The sequence below is a fragment of the Phyllosticta citribraziliensis genome, assembly GCF_038025025.1.
Source record: "Phyllosticta citribraziliensis strain CPC 17464 chromosome Unknown J3D65scaffold_13, whole genome shotgun sequence".
Taxonomy (NCBI): domain Eukaryota; kingdom Fungi; phylum Ascomycota; class Dothideomycetes; order Botryosphaeriales; family Phyllostictaceae; genus Phyllosticta; species Phyllosticta citribraziliensis.
In genome coordinates this window covers 1,254,113-1,281,712 of record NW_027117350.1, presented here as the reverse complement: position 1 = coordinate 1,281,712, position 27,600 = coordinate 1,254,113, and the positions used below count along the sequence as shown (strand labels likewise).

The 27,600-nt window shown below is 57.2% G+C and overlaps 11 protein-coding genes across 11 annotated transcripts; 7 read left to right on the top strand and 4 right to left on the bottom strand.

Moving 5' to 3' along the window:
• Positions 1-489: 489 nt before the first annotated feature.
• On the top strand, positions 490-1,272 carry J3D65DRAFT_607213 (uncharacterized protein; the record flags this gene model as incomplete). Its single annotated transcript, XM_066798486.1, has 1 exon — positions 490-1,272. The coding sequence occupies one exon, from the start codon at positions 490-492 to the stop codon at positions 1,270-1,272; it is 783 nt and encodes a 260-aa protein (XP_066651084.1).
• Positions 1,273-3,483: 2,211 nt separating this feature from the next.
• On the top strand, positions 3,484-4,791 carry J3D65DRAFT_640267 (uncharacterized protein). The gene has a single exon (XM_066801778.1). The coding sequence runs from the start codon at positions 3,643-3,645 to the stop codon at positions 4,300-4,302; it is 660 nt and encodes a 219-aa protein (XP_066651083.1). The 5' UTR covers positions 3,484-3,642; the 3' UTR covers positions 4,303-4,791.
• Positions 4,792-4,971: 180 nt separating this feature from the next.
• J3D65DRAFT_671912 (uncharacterized protein) lies at positions 4,972-7,398 on the top strand (the record flags this gene model as incomplete). Its single annotated transcript, XM_066803429.1, has 4 exons — positions 4,972-5,649; positions 5,692-5,943; positions 5,993-6,141; positions 6,189-7,398. 4 exons carry the CDS (start codon positions 4,972-4,974, stop codon positions 7,396-7,398), a joined length of 2,289 nt encoding a protein of 762 aa, XP_066651082.1.
• A 126-nt stretch (positions 7,399-7,524) lies between these two features.
• On the top strand, positions 7,525-9,494 carry J3D65DRAFT_145343 (uncharacterized protein). The gene is made up of 3 exons (XM_066794043.1): positions 7,525-8,222; positions 8,309-8,434; positions 8,581-9,494. The coding sequence occupies exons 1-3, from the start codon at positions 7,651-7,653 to the stop codon at positions 9,026-9,028; spliced, it is 1,146 nt and encodes a 381-aa protein (XP_066651081.1). The 5' UTR covers positions 7,525-7,650; the 3' UTR covers positions 9,029-9,494.
• Positions 9,495-12,459: 2,965 nt separating this feature from the next.
• On the bottom strand, positions 12,460-13,148 carry J3D65DRAFT_607210 (uncharacterized protein; the record flags this gene model as incomplete). The annotated part of the gene is made up of 4 exons (XM_066798485.1): positions 12,460-12,473; positions 12,627-12,654; positions 12,724-12,970; positions 13,024-13,148. The coding sequence occupies 4 exons, from the start codon at positions 13,146-13,148 to the stop codon at positions 12,460-12,462; spliced, it is 414 nt and encodes a 137-aa protein (XP_066651080.1).
• Positions 13,149-13,718: 570 nt separating this feature from the next.
• Positions 13,719-16,168, top strand: J3D65DRAFT_687729 (uncharacterized protein; the record flags this gene model as incomplete). The annotated part of the gene is made up of 5 exons (XM_066803853.1): positions 13,719-14,132; positions 14,162-14,405; positions 14,459-14,812; positions 14,839-15,165; positions 15,233-16,168. 5 exons carry the CDS (start codon positions 13,719-13,721, stop codon positions 15,700-15,702), a joined length of 1,809 nt encoding a protein of 602 aa, XP_066651079.1. The 3' UTR covers positions 15,703-16,168.
• Positions 16,169-17,091: 923 nt separating this feature from the next.
• J3D65DRAFT_145999 (uncharacterized protein) lies at positions 17,092-17,847 on the bottom strand. The gene is made up of 2 exons (XM_066794046.1): positions 17,702-17,847; positions 17,092-17,622 (listed from the first exon to the last, which is right to left on the bottom strand). Exons 1-2 carry the CDS (start codon positions 17,733-17,735, stop codon positions 17,243-17,245), a joined length of 414 nt encoding a protein of 137 aa, XP_066651078.1. The 5' UTR covers positions 17,736-17,847; the 3' UTR covers positions 17,092-17,242.
• A 312-nt stretch (positions 17,848-18,159) lies between these two features.
• J3D65DRAFT_145569 (uncharacterized protein) lies at positions 18,160-19,276 on the bottom strand. The gene is made up of 2 exons (XM_066794044.1): positions 19,117-19,276; positions 18,160-19,044 (listed from the first exon to the last, which is right to left on the bottom strand). Exon 2 carries the CDS (start codon positions 18,956-18,958, stop codon positions 18,404-18,406), a length of 555 nt encoding a protein of 184 aa, XP_066651077.1. The 5' UTR covers positions 18,959-19,044; positions 19,117-19,276; the 3' UTR covers positions 18,160-18,403.
• A 2,070-nt stretch (positions 19,277-21,346) lies between these two features.
• Positions 21,347-22,084, top strand: J3D65DRAFT_145205 (uncharacterized protein). The gene has a single exon (XM_066794040.1). The coding sequence runs from the start codon at positions 21,390-21,392 to the stop codon at positions 21,924-21,926; it is 537 nt and encodes a 178-aa protein (XP_066651076.1). The 5' UTR covers positions 21,347-21,389; the 3' UTR covers positions 21,927-22,084.
• Positions 21,941-23,296, top strand: J3D65DRAFT_145208 (uncharacterized protein). Its single transcript, XM_066794041.1, has 3 exons — positions 21,941-22,407; positions 22,556-22,877; positions 22,928-23,296. Exons 1-2 carry the CDS (start codon positions 22,070-22,072, stop codon positions 22,815-22,817), a joined length of 600 nt encoding a protein of 199 aa, XP_066651075.1. The 5' UTR covers positions 21,941-22,069; the 3' UTR covers positions 22,818-22,877; positions 22,928-23,296.
• A 1,097-nt stretch (positions 23,297-24,393) lies between these two features.
• On the bottom strand, positions 24,394-26,560 carry J3D65DRAFT_640242 (uncharacterized protein). Its single transcript, XM_066801777.1, has one exon. The coding sequence runs from the start codon at positions 26,455-26,457 to the stop codon at positions 24,466-24,468; it is 1,992 nt and encodes a 663-aa protein (XP_066651074.1). The 5' UTR covers positions 26,458-26,560; the 3' UTR covers positions 24,394-24,465.
• Between the last annotated feature and the right edge of the window lie 1,040 nt (positions 26,561-27,600).

Here is a 27,600-nt window from a genome sequence, read left to right as displayed (position 1 = left end):
TTCTTGATATTCTCACGCATTTCCGCCTTGTGCTGTCGATGGGCGAGCGAATACGGGCCGGAGTTGATGAAATGGCTGGGGCGTGCGTGTGTTGGGCGGTCGGTCAAGGTCAGCAGTGGAGTGGGTGGATGGAGAAGTGTTTGGGTCTCTGGAGGCAAAGGAGAATAGATGGTGTTGTGGGTGGGGTAAGGTAGGTAACACGCGACGCGCCGGTTTCGCGTCTCGTCGCGCAGCGCTACCTACCGTGCCACACCCACACCCACAACACCATCCCCCGTCTCGCCCTGTCCATCTCAACCGATAGTCACGACGCTCCGCCTCGTGCGCTCCTTGGCCCCATATTTGGGATTCTCTCCACACGAGCCGGCTGGCAAACCCTCCCCCGACCCACCACAACACACGCCAGCCGACAAAATGCCCTAAAGCGTTAGCCAGTATCGATGGCTTCGACTGTGCGGGCGGTCCCGTCTCTTTTGGAGCAGATGGAGAATGGATGAGAGGAGAAGCGTCTTGGTGCGGCAAGAATATGCACCTTCCCGTCTGGCTGCCCATCTCCAACTCTCACTTTGCTCCATCCGCTCGCGCCCATCGCGACCCTCGCCCCCGCGAAGCCAGAAGTGGAAGAAAGGTCGTGTCGTGTCCCCCAGGCCCGTCGCAAATGTCTCTCTTGCTGACCTCGTTGATGCTTGTAGACACTACCTCCAGACAACGCCGAAACTTGCGATGCATCCTCCACCAACCTGTCATGACGACGTCAACCCGGCGGTCTTGACGAGCTTGCTACAGGACGTTACCAAAGCAAGAGCCCGCGTGCGCCAGGCCCGTCAGCAGCACGACACCACCGAAGGTTTGATCAGCTCCACCACCCAAGACCTCATCAAGGCGAAGGACACAGCTGCTGCAACCGACAAGGAGGCAACCAACCTCCAAAAGGCTCAGGTCGAGGTTGAAAGGATCGCCCAGCAATCGGCGGCCATCGAGGCTCTGCGCCAGATCGCCGCGCACAACAAACTGGAGCTCGACGGCGTGGCAGAAGCCGTCCGCACAGCCAACGACGACGTCAGAGTCAAGAGCCTCGCCAAGACGGAGGCTGAAGCGCACCTGGAGGAGCAGAAGCTCGTTCTTCGCCAGGAAATGCAGCATCTCCAGCAGAAAGAGGAGACCGTTTCCAGGGTCGCCTCGATAGACCATCTGCAGACTCTAGCAAGCGCCCTCGGACAATACCTAGAACATGAGAGAGGAGGACCGCCCCAGAAGAGGTCGAGGATTTGACAACCGAGATCAAGGTATGTACCGGTGGGCAGTGCTTACTCCCCACATCCCTGACTTGGCGTCGATTTGGGCTAACGCTTCAAGGTAGTTTGATCGCCGAAGGTCCCAGGCTAAACACTCCTTTCGTACGCGTCGCCAACCATTTTTCGCCACCCTCAACCGTCAGGCCGTGTATCGCCGGCGCAGCGCAAACCACAATCATCTCCACAGCTCGTTTCAAATCACCACCACAATACCAGATTTAGGAGAGCAGAAAGGACAAAAGTGTGGTGGGACATGTGAAAATATGGGTTGCATATATGCGGAAGAGGGTTCTTCAAGGACCTGGGGTGATGCTATGTAGTGTATTAGCCAGGATCCAGCATTTGGGACGGTCTGCGCGGATTGACCATCAAAACCCGCCGCCGTACTCTTCAGAATCAAACATGGGCGGTGCCATTCGACGGTCGCACTGTGGTTGACAAAGAAGATGGAGACGTGCAAGAATCCGGGTGAGGCTGGCGGGGGGTTTCGTGGTGGGAGAAAGATTCCGGGGTTTCTGAGCGTCGCATCGCATCAGCTGCCTGCCTGCAGGTGGCCAGGTGTTCGGTTGTCGCCCCTGTCGTGAGGTCGGTGCTTTTTACTACCCACCCGAGACTGCGCTCCGCCTCCTCTCCGCCTGTCTGAAGACCCACTGCGACAACTGACACGGACGACGACCATGACCGACCGCGACGCGAATGCGCCTTGGCAATCCTGTCCCCACACGCCTGCAACAGCTCGGAACGCGTTTCTTCTCGAGCAGACCGACTGTTGACAGCCGCAGCTTACGCCTCAAAGGTCCTGGCACCATCGACACCAACCCGCGAGCTCGCGACGCTCTTGCGGACGGGACCTGACAGGCTTCTTCCGGCGGCCAAAGCGCTGGACAGCTCGGACCCGTGTGCCTGGTGGGCCGACACGGACAACAGTTCCTTGGCTCGGCCCTGCTCCGTACGACCAAGTCTTCTAGTTTCGCAGATCTTGTGTATCACCAAGTCATGTCCGATTGCGCCGCGTATCTAGCTACCCAATCAATTGCCTCTTCCCCTCTCTTTGGCACACTCGGCTGCGGCTGCGGCGTCGAAGAATGACCCGCGAGAAACAGTCGGCGGTAGGCCCTGCGCAAAAAAGCAGCCAACCAACCAACCAATTGCTTTTGTCTCCCACATCACAGCACAACTTGCATTCGTCCTCAAAGAAACCGTGGGCAGACGGGAGCCAATTGTTGAAGCAGCTGCGCATCTACCTACCGAACTTCAGCGTTGTCGTCATGGTCGCCACGCTGGTTTCGTCTGGCGTTGGAACGGGCGAGGGCAACAGAACCAGCAAAAGACCGCGATGCAAGTCTTTCTCTACATGCAGAATTCACCTTCCATAGATCGTGCGCTTTCTCCCTAGCCCATGGACGTCTCTCCATAAAAGGATTCAGCAGCAGCACAGACGAGATGGACCTGGATCAATCCACACCTCCGCGCATCTCGCAGGGCACGCTCCAAGACGATCGCGGTACGGAGAGCGGCTGAAATGCATGCTTTGCAGCGAACCACTGTCCCTGCAGCCAGCGGCAGCCCGAGGGTACCGGCGGGCCGACGGGCGCACAGAAAACGACAAGGAATGCTCTGTGCCTGCCAGTCAGAGTACGGCAGGGCAGGGCAGCGTTCGCAACACACAGAACAGCAATCCCAAGCGGCATTGGATAAATCATCGGGCTCCTTTTCCCACATGTGGAGTATAGTGGTCCTGAAGTGAGTCCAGACGACGTGAGAAGGCTCAATTCTACACGCCCCGCGGCTACCTGCAAAGCCTCGGTCACGTCTCATAGACCCACCGATCGAACTCCATGATATTTTCACCCGCGCGCAACACCCCTCTTCTAGTGTTCCAGATGAGATTGTGAGCGGGAGGGACGTGCCGAGAGACCATTCTCCATCATTGCTTGCTGGACCTGCCAGTGCTTTGCGGGATAATTACCAGAGCAAGCAGCCGGCTGGGGATCAACATCATCACCTCCATTTTCTTCTCTAGATCATATGGGATGGCAGGACTGCGGGCGGGAGGTGAAACAAGGTGTCGGCGAAACTTTGGCAGTGTGCGTGGGCTGGTGGACGAAGAGATGGACTAGACGTCGTTTGCCCGCGGGCCCGTTTGCTCTGCTGCCACCAAGCAGCCTTTTCAGTTTATTGACTAATTGCATCCTCAGCCACCTCATTTCTTGACGCGACGACTAGTGTCTTGGGAAGAGACATGCTATGAGAAGCTTGGGATAAAGATGACTGCCTGGCTGGTTTCTTCACTACGTGTCCACCACCGACCAATGTCCAAAATACCACAACGTCCACCACCAAAGAAATGAATGATGTTGCCGCAGAACCGTCTTCTTCTTCGTCCGCTTCTCCTTCTCCCCCGAACTCTCCTCTGGCTTCTTCTTCTTCTTCTCCTTCTCCTTCTCCCCTGGCTTCTCCTCTAGCCGCTTCTTCTTCTTCTCCTCCTCATCTTCGTCCTCGTCCTGCTCCTCCTTCTTGTCGGCCTCTCTCTTCTCCAACTCCTGTCCCGAGTTCTCCTCCGACCTCGCCAATCTCTTGGCTGGACCTAGAGGGGCAGGAATGTTTATCGGCAACGACGAAATCGGCACCAAAGACTCCCCGGAAGCAACAAGCATGTCGGGCTCCATCATTGCCGCCCCCTGTGTGCAAGAAGCGTCCACTGCTGCTCGAGGTCAAGGCAGACGAGGCAGAGCTCCGAGCATGGCTACTAGCTCCATCAACGCCAACACCGATTCGCAAGAAGCGTCCACTGCTCGAAAATGAAGCATCGGCTCCATTAATGCCAACACCCATCCACAGGAAGTGTCCACTGCTCGAAGTCGGAGCAGACGAGCTAGAGCCTCAGACTAGTCGCAATGTACGCCGCCGGCTCTTCCGCCACACCAACACCAACACCAACAACATCGACGCTGGGACTGGCGGCGGCACATCACCTGCACCTCTTCTCCTTGGGGTCGGGCGGTGATTGAGAGGGAGGGAATGTACAGCAGATGAGAGAGGGAGAGGGAGAATTTGTGAGGAGGGCGTTCCGGTCGGTGGGTCAGGTTAGAGACACGGCCGCGGTCGGTCGGCGGGGGGCTAATGGTGGTTGGGGGGTTTCTTAAACAAAGTACATTCAATCCATCCCTCAGCTCATTGGCATTTTGTTTCTGTGCTTGTTCCTTCGGCTGTCCTTCAATTCAACAGTACATACGTGCTCGTATGGGTATTGGTCGGATGCCGTGATGCCTGGGTGTGGTTGGTGAGCGATGACGTCACACCTCCGATGCGTGATCAGATTCGATTTGATTCATTCATGGCTTGAGGCGACCGAACAGGCGTCAAAGAACATGTAACTTAGGATGGATTCTTCTGCGGTGGGGAGGACGCAGCACATGGATGGCTTTGGTTGTTCCCCAAGTCCCAAGTCCCCACACTCGGTACCTCGGTTACCTGGGGGGTAACCGGGGCGCCGGCGGCATACATTACGTAAGGTTTCGGTTGCCGGCAAATCGCCGTGGGTGCCTGAGGTGCCAATCCCGCCGGCAACAGCATTCCGTCGAGTCCCTCCCGTCCCCGCTCACGTCTCGACTCCCGTCGTCGCAACATCCATCCTTTCCATCCACAGCTCTTCTTGCATGTCGTCCAACTGAGAATGGCCATAACGCGCAGGTACCCATCCGCCCGCCAATCCTTGGACAGCGACGTCGAACCATCGGTTGGAGACCCGCGCAGCGACGACGACGACGACGACGGCGGCGACGGCGACGGCGACGACGGTAACAGCCAAGGCGATAGTGGGACTGACGACGGAAATGACGACGGAAATGACGACGGAAATGACGATGGACATGACGACGAGCAACTCTCCGAGGACGGCATCTCTTCGACTCATTCTCACCCGTATCCCAAGCTCGCCAACCAGCTGGCAGCGTCGAAATGGGGCCTAGGCAGGTCCGTTTTTCTCCAACACTTCGACAGCGCTGCCTACAATTCGCGAACTTTCCTGCGCCAGCTTGTGTCCTGGGTAGAACATGGCTCGCTGGAAATGGATGAAATTCACCGGCAGATTCAAGCTACTTGGCACCATGTCTTCAAATGGCCCCCAAACCACCCGTTCAGCCTAAAGATTCTCACCGTCACATTGGAGCGGCTGCAGGCCCAAGGGCTCGAAACAGACGTGCCGTTGCGAAAGGATAATCGAAAGAGGCCTACGAAGGGAAGGGCCCTCCAGATAGAGGCGCAAGGCGACGATGGCCTTGCTGCTCGCAAGTCCGCGCCGCCGGCGACAGAGGCTAGAAGAAACCCAAGCGCAAGTGCTTTCCGCGTCCAGGTTCAATATTGTGTTCATGAAACTAACTTCTGAGACACGCAGACTCTCCGAAGCAAGTTGGCGCGACCCACAGGTGTCGACATCGACAACGACGAGCCCAATGCAGGGAATGCCCGCAAAATGACCCGTACCACTGCTGTTGCGCAGCAGCCTCGAGGTGAAAAACGCAAGCAGGCGGACACCGCAATGGATTCGGACCTATTTTCTCCTGGCAAACGCGTAAGAGCAAGAAGCTCCACAACCAACATCATCACATACTCAAAAAAGCCAACGGCTACGCGGCTGGGGAATGCGGTAAGTAGAAGTGAAAACTCAACATATCTGGATACTCATCTGCTGCCAGCCTCTGTCAAATCCACGTACGCGCACGAGATCCCCACCCAAAAGCGATCGTCCTAGAACACCTCAACCGAGACAATCCCCAAGCACTCCTTCTCCCGAAAGAGGCCGCGACGCAACTGACGAAATCCCCGACGAGGTCCCACACTTGGAGTAAGAGCATACACATCAGAGATGATAGGGAATCTAACGTTGAACAGTAGTAACATCTTGGACGACCAGGCCGAGGAGTCTCAAGAAACAGTTTATGCGACCGGTAGTGAGGGCAGCAGGACCACTGAAAAGTCGATGGAAACTGAGTGGACTTCGGCTCCATTCATTCACGATGCTCTCAAAATTTTTGCCCCAGCCTCCTGCAGAATTCTGGACAGTTCGACCCTCAATCTTGATAGAAGAAGAGACTTTTCTTTTGGAACGCTCACGATTGGCAAACATGACACAGAAGCAGCCCTCCCTGTTTTGAAAAACGGGAACCACTGGGGTCTCGCCACTTTGGATTTACAAAGCGGCACGGGCAAGTTTATCGACTTGCGCGACACCAAAGGCGTTGTTTCCCCAGACGTCAATGATGCTCTGGTGGAACTTGGGACGCGATTGTGCGCGGACAAGGAATGGCGTTTTTCCACGATGCCGACCGCCGCACCGCAACTCAACTCTGATGACTGCGGTCCTTACACTGTCGCTGCTGCTGCCATGAATCATTGGTATAGCAATGACTCTTTCCCCCTGGAGTCCATCGACGCAGCCTTGTGGAAGGTCACTCTGGAAAGGGCGGTAGCGGAGTTCAGGTCGCCTTCAACACAAACCGAGCCATTGGGGCCCCTGGACTATGAACAGACGCCGCATCAAGAAATGCAGGAATTACTCGCCTCGAATTCGGAAATAGGTTCCCTCGACGATGCGTCCCTCTTTAGACTTCAACAAAAACTGCGGGAGAAGATCGAGGACGTGATTCGGGACGTTGTACCGATTCGTTCACAACTGAGCGATGGGGGCTTGAAGAAGATGCTCGACGGCAGCAAGCAAGAGGCCGACAGGTTGCTGCAAGAGATGGACCAAGAAAAGAGGTTTCGCGAGGATTACGTCGCCATCAATGACGTAGCGAAAGAGCGAGCCAAGGCTTCGCGCCACGCTCTCCACAAGGCCAAGCTCGAGAGTTGGGGCACGGCCGAGATTCGCGCCTACGACCAGGCGCTTGCGGGCCTTGCGAGGCGCAAGCAGGAGATTGGAGACGCCATGCGCGGAATCGAGGCGGCGATCCGGACGCGCGACCACGTTTTGGGGAAAGCTCTGGAGCAGCAATTGGAGGTTGGAAATCAAATTAAGGATTTGAATGCGAAGGTGGAAGAGGAGCTGGCCGCGCGGAAGAATAAGGTGTGGGAAGATTGGAACAGTGCCATGATGGGATGATTGGCAGGAGGAGGTTCCAGGCTAGTTGGTACATGCAGGTAATGAATTGGTCGAGTCGCCCCGGGGTCCCGTCGCTCGTCCCGCCACCCACGACACCACCCACCGCACCGCAACGATGCTGGCCCAGTCTACATCCTTCGACCATCCATAATTCATCCATCCATCCAGTCATCCTCTTTTGCACCGGCCGTTCCTGTCAATCCGCGTTCGGTCTTTGAGCGGCCCGCGCATCGACTCCCGTCGGCGAGCGACATGGATCATGTTCCGTTGATCGACGTGCCGTGGGAGAAAGAGATGGTGTTGGTAGCGTCCGTAAATTGCTGCCCAAGATATATGGACCTTTCAATTCGGAAGTACTTGGCCGCCGGCGGCAGCAGCTCCCATCTCTCCTCCTACCACACCAACCACACAAAAGCAGTGCTCGACGCCACAAACGCTTCCACCGACTCCGCTGCGCCCAGGAATGCCACAAACAGCCACTCCTCGACGCAGACCTACCTATCTTTTCAAGAACTCGGCCCGCAACTTTCGCCGCCACCTTGTTTGGGACAACAGAAAACAACAGCAATCGGACGGAATCCTCGGCGGGGGGAGCCTCACAGCAATCCACCAAGCCATCGCACTGCTCTTGCGAGAAGTGTCGATTGCAGGAGCATTGTCCGCAGCTTCGAAATCGCCACCACCCCGGCAACTACGAGCAGGAGGGCGCTTCTTCGGCCGTCGTTTTTGGCCTGCATTCTGCGGTTACCGGTGGCCATTCTGTGCAAAAGGAATGACTGCCCTTCGCATTTCGCGAATGAGATTCGCCACGACAGTGAATTACACTCCGCCTCGGGGCCAGGTCACGGCGGCTCTAAGCGTGGGCGGCCACCGCGAAACAGATCCAAGAGCAAGAGCATGACGAGTCCTCCTCCTCCTCCTCCTCTTCTTCTTTGAAGATGAGGCCAAATATGACGACAACAGTGAAATCGCCAAGGATGCCGACGAGCTGGCCTCAGAGAAGAGCGCTGCTGTCATCTTCCCTGATCCTCCTCAGGTACGTAGCTCGACGCGAGCGGCGCGTCGCGGCGCAACAACAGCGTCGGCGGCGACACATGAGACGCAGTCAGCGGTGCGCCTCCTCGCGTATCCTCTTCCTACCCTTCTACAAACGGGCGTTTGACCAGTAACCCCTATGACCAGGCAAAACCAAACAGCAACGGAGACTCCTTTACGGCGTCGACACCCACATCTCCTTCTGGAGTGCCGATCGACAGCATGCAGTGCCGACCGACAGCATGCAGTGCCGACCGACAGCATGCAGTGCCGCCCGATGCGGGTCGAGAGTCTCGCCCAGTGCGTCCAGCCCCCAAGAACTTTCACATCGCAGCGCCCCTTAAAGACATTGTGCTTGGACCGCCCAAGACTGCCTTTGCATCAAGCGGCGGCCGAGCGCGTCAGCATTCACGACAAGGTTTGCAAATGCAAGAGCGAGCGGAGCAAGAATGGGACCTTGAGCAACCATCGGGACACGAGATTGCGGACAAGGAGGACAAAGCTTCACACAGTGGCGTCATCGTCGCGACACCGCTGGACCCATGACAACGAGCACGGATATCAAGGAGGACCCTCGATGCGGCTCATGTTGTAGATGGAGACTTCTCGGTCGTCAAAGCAGCGGTGGAGGATGGCCAGCACATCTCGCTAGCAGGAAGCACATCTCGCTGGCGGGAAGCACATCTCACTGGCGGGAAGCACCCCCGCTCGGCATATGCCTCCAACTCACCCTTCTCAACCGGACCCGAGCCCATCTTCTCGTCCAATTGCACCCTCGTCACAATCAGCTCCCTCAGCGCCGTCGGTCCTGTACCGACAATGTTCAGTCGATTTTGAAAGGATCCATTGGCTTGGGAGATGCTGTTGACGGTCACTATCAGGGGATCCCCAGGATTTTGGCCTGTTCGTTCCATCGAACTCCGCGCATCTTCATGAGCCATCTCCTGCGCCCTCCACTCTTCTTAACTGTGCAACACAATGAGCCACCATCCAGCAGCGACGATGAGTGCCAGAATGATACGGCGCTGCCTGACGACCGTCTTCGAACATTAGAACACAACTCCCCCTCGGAATCGCCATTCCATACTGCCAAATCTCATAAAGTAAATGTCACCGGGCGAACCTTTCACCTGACCTGCCGACCAAACGCGTTTCTGCATCCCATCCACTACTCACCACCCATGTGCGGTTCTCAAGACGCGCGAGGACGACATACATCATTCATCTCTGCTGACCAATGCCTCTTTCATCCCCCATCTGCGCGCTTTGCCCATCGCTTAGCGGCCATGACTGCCCCGGTCCTCGACGCACTCTTTAAGGCCTACATCACGAGGTGCGTCCTGCACGATCTCTTCCACCACAATGGCCATCTGAGTTGGGCCTTTGTAGGCGTAGTGCTTGACCATATACCTATAGGTCTCGCGCGCAGTCTCCACTGAGAGAAGTGAGCGCTTGAGCTGCTCGCCAGTCGAGTTGAGCATGACGCTGCGAACGCGACTGTCCTTGGCAAGCCACAAGCAACGCCCTGGTCTCGACTACCTGCAGACCTACACCGCCACTGTTCGCGCAGCCACATTGAAGCTGCTACTTGCGCTTGCGGCGAATTAAGGATGGTTCATCTTCCAGGACGACGTGATCGCCACGTTGCTGAATGGGAGGATAGACCGCGCGGGTGTCTACATTCACCTGCCCCCTGGTTTCAAGGAGACCGATGGCCAAGGCGTCGAGCTTGTCGGCGAACTCCCAAAATCGCTGTACGGCCTGAAGCAGGCCCCATGGCGCGACAACTCCATCACCGCGCGCGCTTCCTCCTACTCAATACAACTATTTTCGCTCCTTCGGACTCGCCACTGTGCCTGGCGTCCATCAGTCCTGCAGGCCTGAGAAACGATCCGACAGGTGGCCCAAAATTGTGGCTGACGAGGAAATCTTGTCTGAAGAACCGACAGGAGCCCGTTTGCGACACGACGACTTTTCAGCATAGCGCCACTCTTTCATGAGCAAGCGGGGAGATTGGAGCAAAAGAAGACGGTAATGGCGAAGGGAACAGTTGAACAGAGGCAAAAAGAGAGGTAAGAGATAAAGTAAAAGCGGTTGATGGTTGGCCTACTGCTAACCCGTGGCTGTATTTGTCTCTTTGTTTAGGCGTTTACACGTCCCCCGGTGACCCTAAAATCTGACAGCAATTTTGAAGACGAAAAAAATCATGGTCATCACCAAGCCCCCCATGCCAGTCCATGCACGACTGGCCGTCTTCGTGGTCAATATATCGTTGAATCGACGGCCGTCTCTGCGGCTCGGAAGGCTGCTGGTGCTGCTGTGACACCGGTCTCGGCATGTCGATGAGGCGCTCAGGGACCCAGCTGCGCATCTTCGGCAGTGGGTCGTGTGCTATCGGGCACAACATGGTATTGTTGGTTCAGACGAGGAGCCGGCGCGGGAAGGCTCCTTACGAAATGACTTTATGGTCGTCTCCGTGGTGAATTTGTGCGCGCCGAAAGGGCGGGGAGCAGGGACGATGGAACAAGACAGGCGGGAAGGGCTTCGAAAGGAATGACTTGATGGTCTCCACGGTTGATTTGTGCACGCCTCCGGACCATGGCCTCCTATCGCCGTCGGGACCTCTGCATCGCTCACCACCCACGCGCCAACCCATTCGTACATTGACCCAGGACTGCTCGCCATCGAACAAAGAAAGCGAGGTAACTAGGACAACAAGGTTGTGGCGCGCTGGGGCAGAGGACGGAATACAAGCAATTCAAAGAAACTCCACGACACCGACGGTCGACCCAAGTCTTTTTCGACGTCAGAAATTGCTCCAGAAATTTTCCAACGTCCTTTGAAGCGAGGCTCTAAGGAACGTGATGGCCACCAACGCAGATTCAACGCCACTCTGAACGGCCTCAATGTCGATCGAATTCTTGGTTGGCTTTCCTTCCCCTTCGTAAAACGGGGCAAGACGTGAGGATACGATAGGCACCGACCATTTCGAGAGCCTTGGTGACAGGGTTCTTGAGCCGCAGGAGCAAGTTGGGCAGCAAAAGGAGGACGAACAACATGTATGGGGCGCACGAAGAATCGACTCACCATTAAGTCGACGACCATCTGTACATCGCCCTTGAGGATGCTCGTCGAAGGGAGTTGCTCCGGTTTCGAGTTTCTACCTTCTCCTCATCCTATTTGACTACTGTTCTGGGCGAGCCTCTCTTTACACTCTTGCAAGGTCGACAGCATACAGGATCGGTCGCGTCATGCACTCTGCTGCGCGGGGGCAGAATGGCAGATCACCCATGTACGCGCCTCGGGCGACGGGCCAGCAGCCGGGGACTGGTACTGATGTACTACGCCCTTGCTTGAAGTGGCGCATCTGCACCGGCCGTAGTACAAGGCTTTCTTGACAATCCCTCTTCAACTGTTGTGCCACTTTATGTCCGTACCAATGAGAAACTGCGAAGAACCAGCCACCTGCTTTTAATCGTTACAGTAAAGACCTCGACGCAACTGCATGCACATATTGTCAGACATGCGATGCAGACACAAAGGAGCCACGGTGCTGTTCAAGGAAGCTTGGACATATTTCTAATGCCCCTTGCTTTGGACAGAAGGGTGGCTTTGAAACGGAGCAGGAAGCACTCCGTCTTGATGGCTGGGAAACAACAAACTCATGCGTGCTCTGAATCCACCTCCCTTCTTCAATCTCAATGGCCACCCCATCACGCTCTTCGACTGTCGCTTTTTAGTATTGGCCTGCAAAACTATTCAACATCTCTTTTCGGCAAATTACTAAGACTGGGGTCGAGGGCGCATCGACCGTCCGCCGCTACCCCATTACGCCCCACCGGAGCTCACCGATGTTGCGTTGAACGCCGCGGCGATTGCAAAGGGCTCAGCTTGCGGCAAGTCTTCCGCCCTTACAGACGTTGGGACCAAAAGCCTTGCAACAACCCGCCGGCGGGAAACTGACTTCTAGGTGGGAAAAGTCACATCGCCGTCTTAAGACCTTTAGTATCGACTTCCGTGGAGCCTCTAAAACCCATTAGCTAACGCGTGTTATAGTGCATCCAATGCCGCAAAAGGAAAATCCGCTGCAGTGGTGGTCGCAACGAATGCAACGGGTCCAGCTCGGCCTGTGCCTGATGCTCCATTGCTGGCGTTTCAGCTTCGTGTCAATTTTGAAGGGTATATCTACTTACTTGCCTTTCCAATTGGAACGCTTTCTTGCTGACACGGTATGTATGAATATACAGATCAGACAGGTAGAAGTTTCACGCCTCCGGTCCAAATACACACCACCGCAACGTCGTTCTGCCATTCGCCCTGTTCAATGCCCCTGGCGCTTCGCAGAATCGCCAGATTCTTCGTATCCTTGAGTGCCTCCTTGGAGACAGCAGACCCATTCGCAGCCTTGACCTTCTCGCGGCCCCTGCCGCCGACGGGGTCAGGCGCCGTGACGAGGTTCTTGAGGCAGATGACGCCGCGGTGGCGGAGGTCGTCAGCGGGGTCCTCGAGGAGGGAGGCCTCGTCGCAGCGTCCTGACCTGACCTTCGACAACCCTCCCGACACAACATTCAAAATGGTACGGCTCCACACCCCGACCGGAGGAAAGGAGCAAAAGAAGAAGCGGTCCAAGGAAACCCAATGTTGCAACTGGCCAAGGAGGCGAGGGCAGTAAGCAGCCGCCGGGAGAAGACCAGGTCGTCATGGCCGCTCTTCATGGAAATGAGCCTGGCAGCGTTCCCGCTAAAGCGAGCCCCGGCCGTCGCCATCCAGGCACTATGGTGGTGATTGTTGAGTTTTTCCCACAGGACCTTCCTTTTCAAATCATGTCATCGACAGAGATCTACAAATACATTGAGCGCGTCAACGGTCGGTCGGTTGGTTGCCGTTCGCCCGGGGCGCGTCCAGCTCCACAGGCAATGCACGGAGCTGCGCGAGCATTTCAAGAAGACCGCCCCTGAGAGATCTCTAAGGTACGAGATCAACATCGACTGAAACGCCGTGGCCCGAATATCTAGACCAGTTGCGCAACACCCAGGCAGAGCGCACCGACATGTCAACACAAAACAAACGGCGTCGCGCTCGCTCGCAATTGTGTCCACATGACCTCACCACGGCTGCGCAAAAGCGAAGCGCAAGATCACGTCTCACGCACGCAGACTGGCAGCAGGAGCATCCACTGCGAGCAAGCTGACACCGGGACTCTGCAATAGCAGACGCGGACCGCCACGGCGTTTGCTGTCCTGTCGCCGCGCGGACAGTTTCAACACCCCTAGGCCCTCGCCAGCATGATTTATCCGCTCAGCTGCAACGGCCTTGCGTCATGCTGCTTGAACAGGCTGATGGCTCCAGAATCCCAGCTGTTGTGCAACTTGCCTCGACGACCTGGATGGTCGCGGCCTGGAGGCCGAGATTACGACGACGTCCAGTTGACAAACGCCGGATTCCAAGCAAACGGCGGACGTCGCACCGAGCCCTTTCCACGGGCTCAACCTGCCATTGGTGGTCGTGCAGGCCCAAAACAGCCTTCTACATGGATTTTGTCTCCGCAGCAGGGGCGCAATTCTCTCCAGCTTCCGAATTGGCGTTACAGAGTCGACCAACGCCAGTCCCCAGGACACGGAGAGACGGGAGGCGCCGAGCGCCCTTCTGCCCTCTTGAATCCCTGCGAGCAAGCCGTGCCCTGCTGCGTGGACGGGTGTGTACGTACCCAAGGACCGAGAATGCACAGGTCTGGCATCGCCTCCTTTTTTTCAACACTTTGCCTCGTTGGAAAATGCATGCATGGGGCCCATTGGGTAAGAATCCCCCGGCAGACCTGACTGGCAAGGCAAAGAACTCACACCATCCGGATTTAAGTGCCACGTTGCTTCAAAACTTTGTTTGTCGCCTTGCAATGCCCTCTCTCAACTGTCTTTCAACTCTACCGCATGAGAACGGCTTGAATGATAGGGCGAGACGAGTTTTCGTGGCACGTATGTCCAACTGGAGGCGCAATGCGATATTTTTAACTTCCATACATGTATAGGCCCTATACAAACCCGCCACATCCGCCTCAGCATTGCGCTTCTCCTCAATCTTTGCCGCCGCAATCGCCTACTCCTTCCTTCGCGTCTTTCCTACTCCATTCTCTCAAACCATTCGAAGCCTACCAAGCAAATGACTGGAACGTGGGGTTTCCGAAACTCCGCCGCAGCCACCAGAGGGGACCGACACTTACACCAAAAGGTAGCAACCCTGCAAATCCGACGGAGACTCCGTTCCAGGGATGGGAGTGATTTTCAAGTCAATCTACGAGTTCCCGTTCAGAAGGCAGCAGGCCGCTTGGTGTTGCAGTTACACCAACAGTTCAGGCGTCATTTCTGGCTCGTGCGACGCACGCGTATGTACATACTAGACCAACGGCAGACTGTTACGCAGGCCTGCCCGCAGCCTGGGGTTGGATATCGCAACGGTGTAAACGCGAGCGCAGCCTACAGGTTTCGATCTACCGCCAACATATTCTCTTATTTTACACCCTTCGCCATTCTCATGCTCTCCGCACTGTCCCTCCCCTACTACTGTTTCGTGGAGACTGCGTCCGCAATTCAAAAAACAGACATTTTCCCCAAACCGCGCTTGAAATCCTCCGAAAATTGCGCAGAATGCGTCATCTAGTTCGCCGTGGCTCCAACACCCCAGGACCGTCGCCTTCTCGCATCGGCTCATTTCACCCGGGCAGAAAACGTCGGCACTGTAAGTACCAACAATGTACCAACTCAGACCAAGAAAAAAGAGCTGATTGATGTGTGTGATGTCACAGACTCCTCGAGTCCCATTCCTGAAGAATTCGCCAACAACGACGACGAAAGCGACGTCACGCCCACCCCCATTCGACGCAAAATCGCCGACGAAAAAGACGACCCCATTCCCATCGATCATGCTGGAGATGTCCACTTCAGCAATGCAACCCAAAGGAGTGCCGAGGAAGAGAAGCCACCGTCTACTGCCTCGTCAAGCCCGCAGAGCCACCACGGCCATGACAACGACGACGACGACGACGACGACAAGGAGAACAACGCGGTGCTGTCGTCGCCGAGGCTGGAAGCAATGGCAGCCGACATGCGCGACCACGCCGCCATCATGGAGGCGTGGCTGGAAATCGTCAAGCTGAGTGGGGACGCGGACCTGCAGGATCGCCTGTGGCTTGCGCACAGCATGGTCAAGGATCTGGCGTCCGACATGCAGAAATGGGTCGAGGATCGCCGTCCCCATTCGACGACGCCGGAATGAAAACAGGGGAGGAGGAGGGATGGACGAACACAACAACAAGAGAGATGGGGAGAGAGATGGAAAGGTTAGTTGTAAGGAGAGTGTGCTGATCTTTCTAGTCTTTGAGAGTAGAATGACAGCAAAAAGTTTTCTCCAATCGAAAAGCACTTGTCACAAGCCACACCTCTTGCGCTCGATCACTCCGAGTATTTGCTGTCCCACTGAAAGAGAAAGAGAAAGTTCAGAATACATGTGACATGTAGCCATATTCAGCGACGCGGTAGGTAAGTCGTCGCGCTTTGCCGAAGTGAAGACAGTGGAGCCCCTCATGATGCTGAAGAGAAGCCGCCGTCACACACCAAGGGCGCCCGGCGGGACCTGATTAGAAGCAAGCAATTGTGACCTGTTGCACCCTCTCTCCGTGTAGTCGGCTCACATCAAATGAAGTATAGTTCTTTCCCACCGAGCCTGTCATAGCCGACTACGCCGAGCCTGCCTATCAGCAGCGGCAGCACCAGCACCAGCACCAGCAGCAAAAACATCACTCCCTGAGAGTATTCCCTCGACACGTATTAGGACAGTGGTGGTGCGCTTGTTGTAGAAAAACGTAACATTGACATGACAATTGCGCTCGGAGGTTCTGCATGAACAGCCGCTGCGCGCGCTGTAGTTGTTTATCTCGACCTCCAGATTCGAACGACGTGGCCTCCTTTGCCGAAATCACCATTATAGAAGAGGAGGAGGAGGAGGATATTCCCCCAATACCCATCAAGAGGGCTCCCATTTCTGGACAGACCGGCCGAATTCTATCGCGCTCCTTTGGCGGCAGTCGACCTATTGGTCGACAACGACGCCGGCGGCGAGCCATTCAGCTGGCAATCCAGCCCCACCGGCAGACAGAACCGCAATGTCTGAATCAACGGGAACGCCGCCCGAAAGTCCTCCCATGCACGCCCTTTCGAAAGAAGAAGGAGAAAAAGAGTCAAAGGTGCCATCTTCTTCAAGGTCCTTCCCGAGCAAACGAGGCGGTGCCATCATCTTTGAGGTTCTTGCCGAGCAGAAAAGGCGGTGCCATCAAAGAGAATCATAGACATGGCTGTCTTTTGCGAGGGCGAAGCCATCCCTTGGATGTAAAGAGACAATCCCAATGCTCGCAACCACCGGTTGTTGGGAGGACTTTGGTAGAAACACGGCCAGGCTCGCCTGCTGCCGCCAGTCCAAGCAAAGGTATGACGGGACACGGCGGCGCCGGGCGCTAGTCACCAACCGGCGTTGCTGATTGTGGTCGACCTGCGTCGTTTGTTGCACTTGGGACTATGCTCCATTAAGCTCGGGCATGCGTGGTCCGCTAGGGGCGCTCCCAATGCGAAGTCTTGGTGTAGTCGGCTCCCGTATCTACCACCAACCAACATAAGCGCCTGCTGCGCCTCGGCGAATGGCTGTGTCGCTTTGGTATTCGTGTGTCATGGACGCCACTGGCCTGAAATGTCATGGAGGAGGTCTTCGACCTGAGGGGAGGGAGCTTGTCAAGCCGCCGGCCGCGCCCAAACGCCTGCCACCTTCAACCGCCCTTCCAAGGCGGAATCGGAGTGACCGTGGCTATCCCAGGCCGTTGTGGCTGCTGTCCTGACGCCTTCTTCTTCGCCAAATGGCTCTCCATAATCTTCCTGATGTGGGCGAGCGTCATTTCCTTGCCCTCACCGGCCTTGAGGTTGTTGAGCGTGTAGGGCGGGCCGAGAATCACCGCATCGTCAATAACGATGGACTGCTCGTGCCAGCGCACGGGAAGGCTGTTTCTCGTCGTCAGTCGCGACGTCCTCTTCCTGGGGGCGGCGTTATGTATCGCGCCAAAGCCGGCAAGCCAAATCAAGTCCTGCACTGCCTCATCCGTACTGGCTGTTGCTAGTGCTGCGCGTTGGTGCATGCGGTAAGGAACAACATCTGCAGTAGAAAAGGAGCAGGTCAGCCATATTCGTAAGAATGTGACCAGCTTGGAATGGTAGACGTGAGGGATACAAACCTGGCGGATTCACAACACCCAATGGCAGCACCATTACTCACTTCTCCAGACCTCTCCCAAAACTGGAATCCTTGCCCAAGATGCGCATTGGATCCAACCCACGGGAGTGGCGCGCCAACGCCAATTTTCCCCGGGTCACGATGGTCTCCATTTCGACCTGCTTTTGCGTCGTCTCGTCCACCTCGACGCGCACCGTCTCAGAAGCCGCCGTGCTGCTGGCCTCGCCGTTGACAGGATCTCGTGGGCGTCTCGTTCTCGATGCGCACCGTCAGAAGCCGCCGTGTTGCTGGCCTCGCCGTTGACAGGCTTGCCGCTGAACTCGGACGCCGCAGGGGTCTCGTCCACCTCGACGCGCACCACCTCAGAAGCTGTCGTGTTGCTGGCCTCGCTGTTGATAGGCTCACCGCTGGTCTCGGACGCCGTGGGCGTCTCGTCCACCTCGACGCACACCGCCTCAGAAGCCGCCGTGTTGCTGGCCTCGCCGTTGACAGGCTCACCGCTAGGCTTGGATCCCGCGGGGGTCTCGTTCTCGACGGAGCAGTGCAACGCGCCGGGGATGCCCTCACGCGCCTCCTTGGCCGCCTTGCGCGTGGCTCGCGGCTTGCGTGGTGAGGCCTTGCTCGGAGAGGCGGAGCGCGCTGGGGGTACCCTCACACGCCTCCTTGGCCGCCTTACGCGTGGTTCGCGGCTTGCGTGGCGATGCTAGTTTGTGAGGTGAGGCCTTGCTCGGAGAGGCAGAGCGCGTGGAGTGCTCGAAGAGGCGGAGCGCATGGAGTGCTTGGAGAGGCGGAGCGCGCTGGGGATGCCCTCACGCGCCTCCTTGACCGCCTTGCGCGTGGTTCGCGGCTTGCATGGCGATGCTAGTTTGTGAGGTGAGGCATTGCTCGAAGAGGCGGAGCGCGTGGTGTGCTTGGAGAGGCGGAGTGCACTGGGGGTGCCCTCACGCGCCTCCTTGGCCGCCTTGCGCGTGGTTCGCGGCTTGCGCGGCGATGCTAGTTTGTGAGGCGAGGCCTTGCTCGGAGAGGCGGAGCGCATGGAGCATGTGCGCGTGTTTGTGGCGGTGGGGAGGAGCGATGCCTTGTCGGCGACGATGAAAAGAGCCCTTGCGTGGGCAAGTGTCCCAGGGAGTGGAGGCGGCCGAGAACATCTTGCTGGAGGGTCTCCGGGTGTGCCGCCAGGACTCTGCCGCGTAGCTGCCTCTCCCTGTACGTGAAAAGAAGGGAAAGGACCCAAGTTCTGACGGCAGAGGTCGGGCATGGAACGGGCGACAGGTGTTTGTGGGGAAGAAGCGTGAGAAGAGCGGGTAGGAGGGCGGTAAGGAAGGATATAGTCGGGAGAAGACGCTGTATCACCGTTAGCATGTGAGCCCGACGCCGGTTTTGATCCAAGCCATAGAGAGGGAGGCGAACACGTACACCTGCGAGATGGTGGGCGAGGAGCACGACTCGTTCTCCGAGTTCGTAATGAGCTCGAGAGTGCCTAAGCCCGAGGTTGTGGTCGACGTCTCGGCCATGGGTATGAGGAACGAGGCGATCATACGCGAGAGGAAACGCGAGATGAGGTCTAGCTCGTCGACAGGTGCGTGAGCTTGTTCAATTTCTTCTTCTCGACCAGGTCAGTCTCCTTGCACTCGCTCGGCATCTTGTGCACGACGTTCTCGGGCGTCATCCGCGAAAACCTGTGCGCCCTTGGTCGGAGACCTGACCACATCCAGCTCGCAGACCGCGCCTTCGATCATGTTCTCGTTGGCCGTGGCGACCACCAACTCGCCGTTTCTGAGTTCGTGTACAGCCACCCAGACCCGCACACGAGGTCGACCAATCACCCAAACTTTGTGCCAAAGGGGCGAAGAAAGCCTGACTTTGTTGTGTGGCGGGCCCAGAGTCGCAGCCAGCGGCCGAGAAAGCCTGTTTGAACCGACTGCTGCTTGGCCTGCTGCTCTCCTGGTTCTCGACCAGCTGCTCTTAAGGCGCTTGTGGGATTTGCGAATTTCTGCGAGGTCGGAGGTGGGCTGATGGGAGAGAGGACGGTTTGGGACGAGGTACAAGTTGAGGAGCGACAGGAGCATGGAGAAGGGCGCGGCGAAGCTCTGCTCAATGTTCTCGAGCGCTCCGCCCCGCCTTCATCGTCTCCTCCTTGCCAGAGGAAGCTCTGCCACTGCCGAACCTTGTCGACGTACATGTGGCCAAGGGTGCGGGATATCTCGGGTGCTATCGACCGGAGGTTTGAACGCATCCGGATTGTGCGACCAGTGGCGAGCTCTTTGATGACGTGGAAGAGTGCGACGAGTTGTCTTGCTGCGCCGTCAGGAACGCGGCCCAGTCTGTAGCGAGCGGAGGTTAGCAAGGAGGCTGAGGCGGCTGCAGTGGGAGCGTCCTGTACCTTGGATGATGTCCATGGTGAGGATGGTGGCGAGCACGGGTAGCGTAGCGGACAGACTGGGCGAGGACACCGGGGAGGGTGAGTAGACGGTCGCGTTTCCTCGGGCGGTGATTGACCCTTTGCCCGTCCAGGCCTGGCTGATGTGGCGATTGTTGTCTCGTTGTGTCGTGGTGTGGAGGGAGACGGCGGAGGAGCGAACGACGGGACGGCCGGGGCGGCGGCGGCGGCGGCGGAGACGCGACGCGACGCGACGCGACGCAACGCGACGCGTCTGGGCCGATGTTTATCCAAATGCCCAAGCCCGGCCGGGCACGCGGGGGGCAGCATCACAAGAAACACATGCCTCCAATCTTTCTTACAGGCACTCAGGAATGCATCCGTCGCACTGCTGGCAGAGAAGAGAAACGAAACTGGCCGACGCGCATCCGGCAAGGCGACTGGCCAAGAGAGATGACAGACGTGTCCGAAGACGTGTACGTGGCTCAGGGCGGCATAAGCGAGGATCCTCGAACAGTGCTCTACATCGTCTGTTGAATCTGTGGTGCCGTGGCAGGTGATGCGTCTGTGAAGGCGTTGGCGGGCTCTGCTGTTTCTCGTGTTTGCTTCTAGGTGGAGTCGTGGAACGGTGGTGTAAGTAGTGGCCGGTGAATCTCGCCAGCGGGAATCATACTCGCTAGCGGGTGACTCAGCTACTCGCTCACGTGACCGGCATACTCGCCGGCGGGATTGGCCATACTCGCCGGCGAGTATGGCTTTCTTGCTCACGTGACCGGCTTTCTCGCCAGCAGGAATCAAACTCGCCAGCGGGTGACTCAGCCACTCACTCACGTGACCGGCATACTCGCCGGCGGGATTGGCCATACTCGCCGGCGAGTATGGCTTTCTCGCTCACGTGACCGGCTTTCTCGCTCGCGGGAATCAAACTCGCCAGTGGGTGACTCAGCTACTCATTCACGTGACCGGCATACTCGCCGGCGGGATTGGCCATACTCGCCAGCGAGTATGGCTTTCTTGCTTATATGACCGGCTTTCTCGCCAGCGGGAATCAAACTCGCCAGCGGGCCCGGTGACTCAGCCACTCGCTCACGTGACCGGCATACTCGCCAGCGAGTATGGCCATACTCGCCAGTGGGTGACTCAGCTGCTCGCTCATGTGACCGGCATACTCGCCGGCGAGTATGGTTTTCTGGCTCACGTGACCGGCTTTCTCGCCAGCGGGAAAGCCAATCTGGCGACTAGTCTTGCTGGCGACTAGTCGATCTCGCTGGCGGGAAGCACCCCCGCTGACACGCGTCTCCTCTAATCAATGCACCAACGACTGCTGTCGCAAGCTCGTGCGTCACTACTGACCATGACCGAAATTTGTTTCTGCTCAGCCCAACGCGTCGTCGCGGCTCGACCGCTCGACTGCCCTGCGGCTGACTGGAGGACGCCCCGAACAGCTCGCGTCTCCCGCCAAAGCGTCTACTGCCGGACCGCAACCACCACAGCTTGCACAAGCTCAAGTCGCAATGCAACCTCCTACGGGCGAGGGCGAGGACAACGGCGACGGCGACGGCGACGGCCAGGTCGTTCTCGAGCGCCCAACACGCCCCAAAAACAGTACCGCACGGCTGCTCCAACACGGCTGTTTAAACGGAGGACTTGCAGCAGGCACTTCACAATCAGGTCACGTCACGTCAGGTGCAAGAGGTGGGTCAGGACATGTTTCATTCAATTCTTGCTAGCACAACATGTTTCTGATGCCTCCCATGCCAAAAGCGATTGTATTGCTGATGCGTGTCTGCAAGTTTCGTCAGTAAATGGTGGTCGGCTGAGTGAAATCGTGGAACTCCTTACCTGATTGCTGGACCGGTGCTGCGACGTTTCACAGGACTTGAGGTCTCTCCCCGTTGACTTTCACGCACGAGCGCCGAAAGTGACAGCTGCAAGCCAATTTCGTGTTGCGCTGAGGTTGCTTGTGGTTCCAATTCTTCAGGAGTAAGCATGATAGGCTGTGTATCCAGGGAGCCTTCATCTGCTGGTGTGTCTTGGAGCTTCAGGGAAGTTAGTAGGTTCCAGAGAGGGGAGAGGGGAATCTTGGAGGACGTTACCATATTGCTCAACAAGTCTTGGTTTCTTGAGAATTGTCGCGACGAGAATGGGTGCGCCGACGAGGATGAGAGGACGATGAGACAGCGACCGAGGGTGCGAGGGGAGGCGGCGGGTATTTATACCTACCCATCCAGTGCCGGCGGCGGAGACGGGACGGAACGACTCACCCGCCGGGCGGGTCCGGTCGGGCCGGGTGCCGTGGCTGCTCCGCCGGCGGCAGACTCTACCAGGTAGCTCCCCGCCTCCCGTCTAGTACACCTCTCTCGTCGTCTTTGCCCCGTCAACACCCGCCCGCTTTGCATCGTCCGTCCGTCCGTCCGTCCGTCTGTCCGTCCTTCACTCGCTCAACTTTCATTCACTGACACGAAGAAATCCCAGCCAGGATCACGGCAGCGACAACCTCGCAAACCACCAAAAGTACGCTCGCTGCTCATCTACTCCTTCGAGGCTCCGAGACACGTCCGCAGGGGAGCCAAAGTCCGCCAGGCGCCCGTCGACCGCATCTTCAAAGTCGATCGCGCGAGAATCGCCATCTCCCCGCATACTCAGCCACGGCAGAACTCTTGTGGCGCCATGCGGTTGCTGGATCCAAGGGTCGGAATTCAAATTGTGCCTGCAACCACCCACCTCCTACCGGTAGGACACTGCCCCCGATTTGTCCATGCTGGAAACCATTTGAATGCAATGGAGAAGGTTAGAGGTAAGCAAATTGCTTGCAAGCGCAATACTCTTACTAACAGACCAAGCTAGAGGAATTCAGCTACCAAGCGCGAGGATTTCCAGTGCAACACAACCCTCCCTCGTTTATTGTGGCGCGCCGCCAGTGATCAAGCTTTGCTCATTGCTCCAACAAAGCTGAATAACGTTACTCGAGCGTCCTCAGCCTCGATGCCAGCACCAATGACACTAAGGAGAACGGCCACCTGACCACCTCAGTGCTCAATCAAGCCGACGTCGCCTGTCTCTTCTTCAGTCTTCACCTTGACCTATCCAGCTCGCTGCAACACACGTCAGCCACCATTCACAGTCGCTCGCTGTGGTCCTGCGGTATCCACCACACACACCTTTGAACCTCCTCGCGGACATCTCCATCATCACAACACCTTCGGCCCATCAAGAGTGCAACATTCACAACAACACAAATACATCGGTTATGCACTTGCGCGCCCCAGCCTCCCGGCGCAGACCAAAGCGCCTCGTTGCGGTTGCTGATCTTGTGACGTCGCGTCTGGAAATGGCCCTGGTTTGTCGAGTGGAAGAAGACTGGGAAACGGCGCAGGCAGGAGATTCGGATTGAAGGGCTTGGAAGGCGGCGGCGGCGGAAAAGCAGGACGAAGTCGTGGATTGATGGTCTTGACGGGTTGCGCTGAGCGAGTGGATCTCGTGGAGCTATCTGTGGCATACATAGGCGCGCTTTGCATGAATCCATCAGACTCTTCCAGCTCATCGGGCCACCAGCTGAACGCCGGTGTCGCCATGCGCAAGCCCAGTGAGGGTAGGTGCCGGCAGGAAGTTGTTCGCCGCGGCCAAGACCGTCGAGCGCGTCGATGAGAAGTGTCCTTTTTGGCTTCGCTCTCCGCCAGCTTCTCCGGCGTCACCCACCCACTCGTCGACGAACCTGGCCGGCACTTTCGCAGATGCGCCGCTTGACTGATGTCGCGGAAGAGTGTAAAGCGTGCGTGGAGAAGGGCGATGGAACGAGCGCGGCAGCCCCCCGGTTTATGATCGGTGTCGGCTTGTCGATGGCTGGCTGGCGGCGATTGCGGCGGCTCTTGTTCCCCAGCCTTCGTTGGCAACTCGCTTTCCGGCTTGGGCGACGCGGCCTTCCTTGGGCAAACGGTCTACGCATGGCTGAGCTGACGTCTTCGCCCTCCGGCAGGCCCGCAGCTCCGTGTCCGGCAGCGTGTCGCCAATCATCTCCACCAAAAAGAGTTGCGAGGGACAGGGAGCGACTGGAGACTTTGACGGCAATGAGGAGGGCATCGGTAGGTGTGGTAGAGGAGGTAGATGAGTAGGCAGGGGCAGCGGTCGAGGATGAGCAAAGCTGCTCGAGGGAAATTGCAACATGGCCTCGCGCTCCAAACGTTCCTTCATGTCGGCGGTGGGCACTTGGCAGTCTCGAGCGTCGGGAGGCCGTCAAAGTGCGGGCAAGACCGCGTGTCACTGGAAACAGAGCTGCAATTCACTCACAGGGCATCCCCAACATGAAGATCAATATCGATTAGCTAGGCACCCGATTTCTTAGCTACACCTTTGGATTAATATTGATCAGGCAGGCACCTGATTTCTTAGCTAGACTGGACCTTCGACTTGATGATGTCGCATCTATCCTGAGCGAGCTTGCGGGCGGAAGCAAGTCCTGGCCGCAACGTCTGGAGCATTTGAATCCGCTGTTGTACAAACCCCACCTCACAGCGGGAGCGACGGATCCCCTGCGACAGCTCACGCTCCGCTTGGGTATTCTTCCTTGAGCAGAGCTTTATGCCCTTCAAAGCTGCGTGTTGCCGTTTCAAGTCGTTTTTTGCATCTTCGAGACGGCGCTGCGCCTGGTTGAACGCGTCCTTTGCGCGCACATGCAGCGAATTGACCACGTGCAGAGCGTCATTGGCGTCGTTGAAAGACCGCATCAAACGCGTCATGGCCTCAATCTTGGAATGCTGCTGTTTGCCCAGGCCATCTTCCTCTTCGTCTTGCTCACCACCTTGCAGACGTATTAGGACCTCACGCCAGAACTCCGTGTCCACGGTTGCTGGAAGGGACTCGCCGGCACCGAGATAGAGACTTATGACAGAAACGATGACACCGCAGTCGGTCAGATTGTTCTGGAGCGGACAAAATCGTTCTGACAATTGCTCGGGTGCGCAAGCACTCCACTGCTGTTGGTTGGCTAGGAAGCTTTTGACAAGTTCCGTGACTGCATTGTTTGATTTTCCGTCACCGAGAGGGTCCCAGTGTTCTGCACGAAGGCCGGCGGGGGTTTGAGTGCATCTCACTAATGTCCAGTGCCCATTTTGGCAAGCTGCGCCGATGATGGTGTTGCTTTCATCATCTGGGCAATCGAGGTACTCGAGATTGGTTGGGCGCGTCAAGTTGGTCGAGTCAAAGTACTTCCATCCAGGTCTCACTGAGGAGGCGGCTTGGACGAAAAAGTTGACGCTCTCGTCGCAGAGCTTCTCGTTGTTGGCCAAACGGTGGAAAGCTTCGTCGGATAAGACGCCCGTTCTGGAGTTTCCACTGCGTTCTTCCTTTAAGCCAGTTTCGTCCGCTTCATCTTCAGCGGTGGAGAGCTGGGATGTGTCTGAACGTGATTGCATCCAAGTTGATGGGACAGCAGGTTGCGACTCGGGAGATTCTTCAATGATGCTCTCCAGTCCGCCATCGCCTGTGACAACCGAGTCCTTGGGAATTCGTCCTGTGCCGGTTGTGAGCGGTGTGGGCGGGGGGTTCTTGAAAGTCTTGGCCTTGCCTTTATGGTTGGAAAAGGGATTTTCGTCGCCAGTAAGTGGGAGTGTCTTCATGGCCCCGGCCTTATTCTTTCGCCTACTGTCCATATTGACGTTTCCAAAACCGCGCGAGGTTTGCTGCTCCATGGTTTGTTGATTCTCCATTGACCAAGTACCACGACCAAAGGATCGGCGTTTAACGGGCGGGGATAACTCTGGGTCTGAGCTAAAGGATCGACGTTTCACGGGCGCAGTTGCCTCTGGGTCTGAGAGTACTTCAGACATGTCAATGTCGTTTTCAGGCGGCGGATCCTCTAGAGGTGCTTCAGCACGGCGGGAGTTTTCGACTGGAGGTGAGGCCGGGCCCTCGTCCTCACTCAGCACACTCCACGCTCGGTCAGGCGGGTCCTCGACGGTGTCTCCAGTTCTCAAATCTTGCAAAACCTTGCGGGCGTCGCCCGGCGCCTGAATGCGCTCGCGACCGGCACCGCGCGGGTGGTGGGTGTCCTTGCGAATGGATCTCTGTTTAAACAGGCGGGCTTTGGTCTCGTCGAAGGACAACTTGTCGGCAATTTTGACCACGCACTGGAGAAAGTCCTTGGAATCGGGTTCGCCAAAAGTTTGTTGGATCGTGTCGAGGGGCACTTTCCAGGTATCTGCGAGTCGCTGCTTGTAATGGAGAATTACTTTTTTGTGTGGGTCAAGGGATATTCCGTTGTCGCCCGTCTGGGTCGCGGAGTCGCTCTTGGACGACGTTTTCGCTCGGGTGGTGGTGTTGTTCGCTGTGTTCGAGCTGTTGGTGCGACTGTTGGTGCGGCGCTTGGACATCGCAGGCATCGCTTATGGTGGCACGTATTCCAAGTGATTGCGAAACATGATGCTGGTTGGCTTCAGCCGTGGAGGTGGTAGTGGTGGTGGTGAGGTGGTGGTGAGGTGGAGGTGGTGGTGGTGGTGGCTGCAGTCGCGTCCACGGCAGTTGGTGTTGAGGCAGGCACCGGACGCCGGCGGCCCGGCGGCAGAGGCGTGCAGTCACGTGTCAGCGAGTCAGCTTGAGCGCTGACAAAGCATCCGTCGGGTTGCAGTGCCACCTCACCGCCACAACACCACAACCACAACCACGATGCACAACACCCACGCGGCGACGCTATGGCGTTCTAGTGGCTCCGTATGGCCTGGGTGCTGTCAGATGGCGTCTTTCACCTTTTTTTGAAGTTGGTGGAGGAGCACACTCTATCAAACAACCCTGCCGTCACACCGCGTGTGAAATTCGAGGCAGCAAGTCGGTTCGCCAGCACGAGCGCGTCCTCTCCTTCTCTGTCTTCTTTTGCTGACTGTTTTCAAGGCCACCGCTGCAGCTCATCAATCGCCGACACCGGACATCGCCGCCGTGACCCATGGCCTCCTCTTTGCCCGTGCCGAATTCGCCGCTCTCAAAACCGACCACAAGTCTTCCGGCCACCTCGAAACCAGTTGACTCTGAAGAGCTTCAAGCAGGCGACATATTAACGAAGTGTAGGTACAGCTTCATGGCGACCGAGGTACATTGGGAGCCTGTAATACCAAAGACGCCGTGGACCGCGACACGTTGGCCTGCGCATCATCTACAGGAAGCCTGGGGGCTTCGGGCTTCCTGCGGGCCAAGGTTGCGGACATTTGCGGCATCAACCATGAGGGCGGTACCGGGTCCGTAAGTTGGAGTTGCAACTGAGTGGGAAGCGCAAAGAAGATGTACACTGTGACTTGATGCGCGCCAACGAAATGTCTTCCTTGCCCATGGCATCCCGCCGCTCTTGGTGGAGCCCTCGTTGGTATATTTTGTGGGCACACTCGCTCTGTCCTGCACTGCCCCATGGGTTCCTCGACGTCTCTGCGCGGTTTGATACCTCGGCACGTAGGTACGTACGCATGTTGTCTCTCACACCTCCCCGTTGACTCCGATTCAGAATTGCCGGCAAGATCACTCGTCGCTCTTGGTGTCCC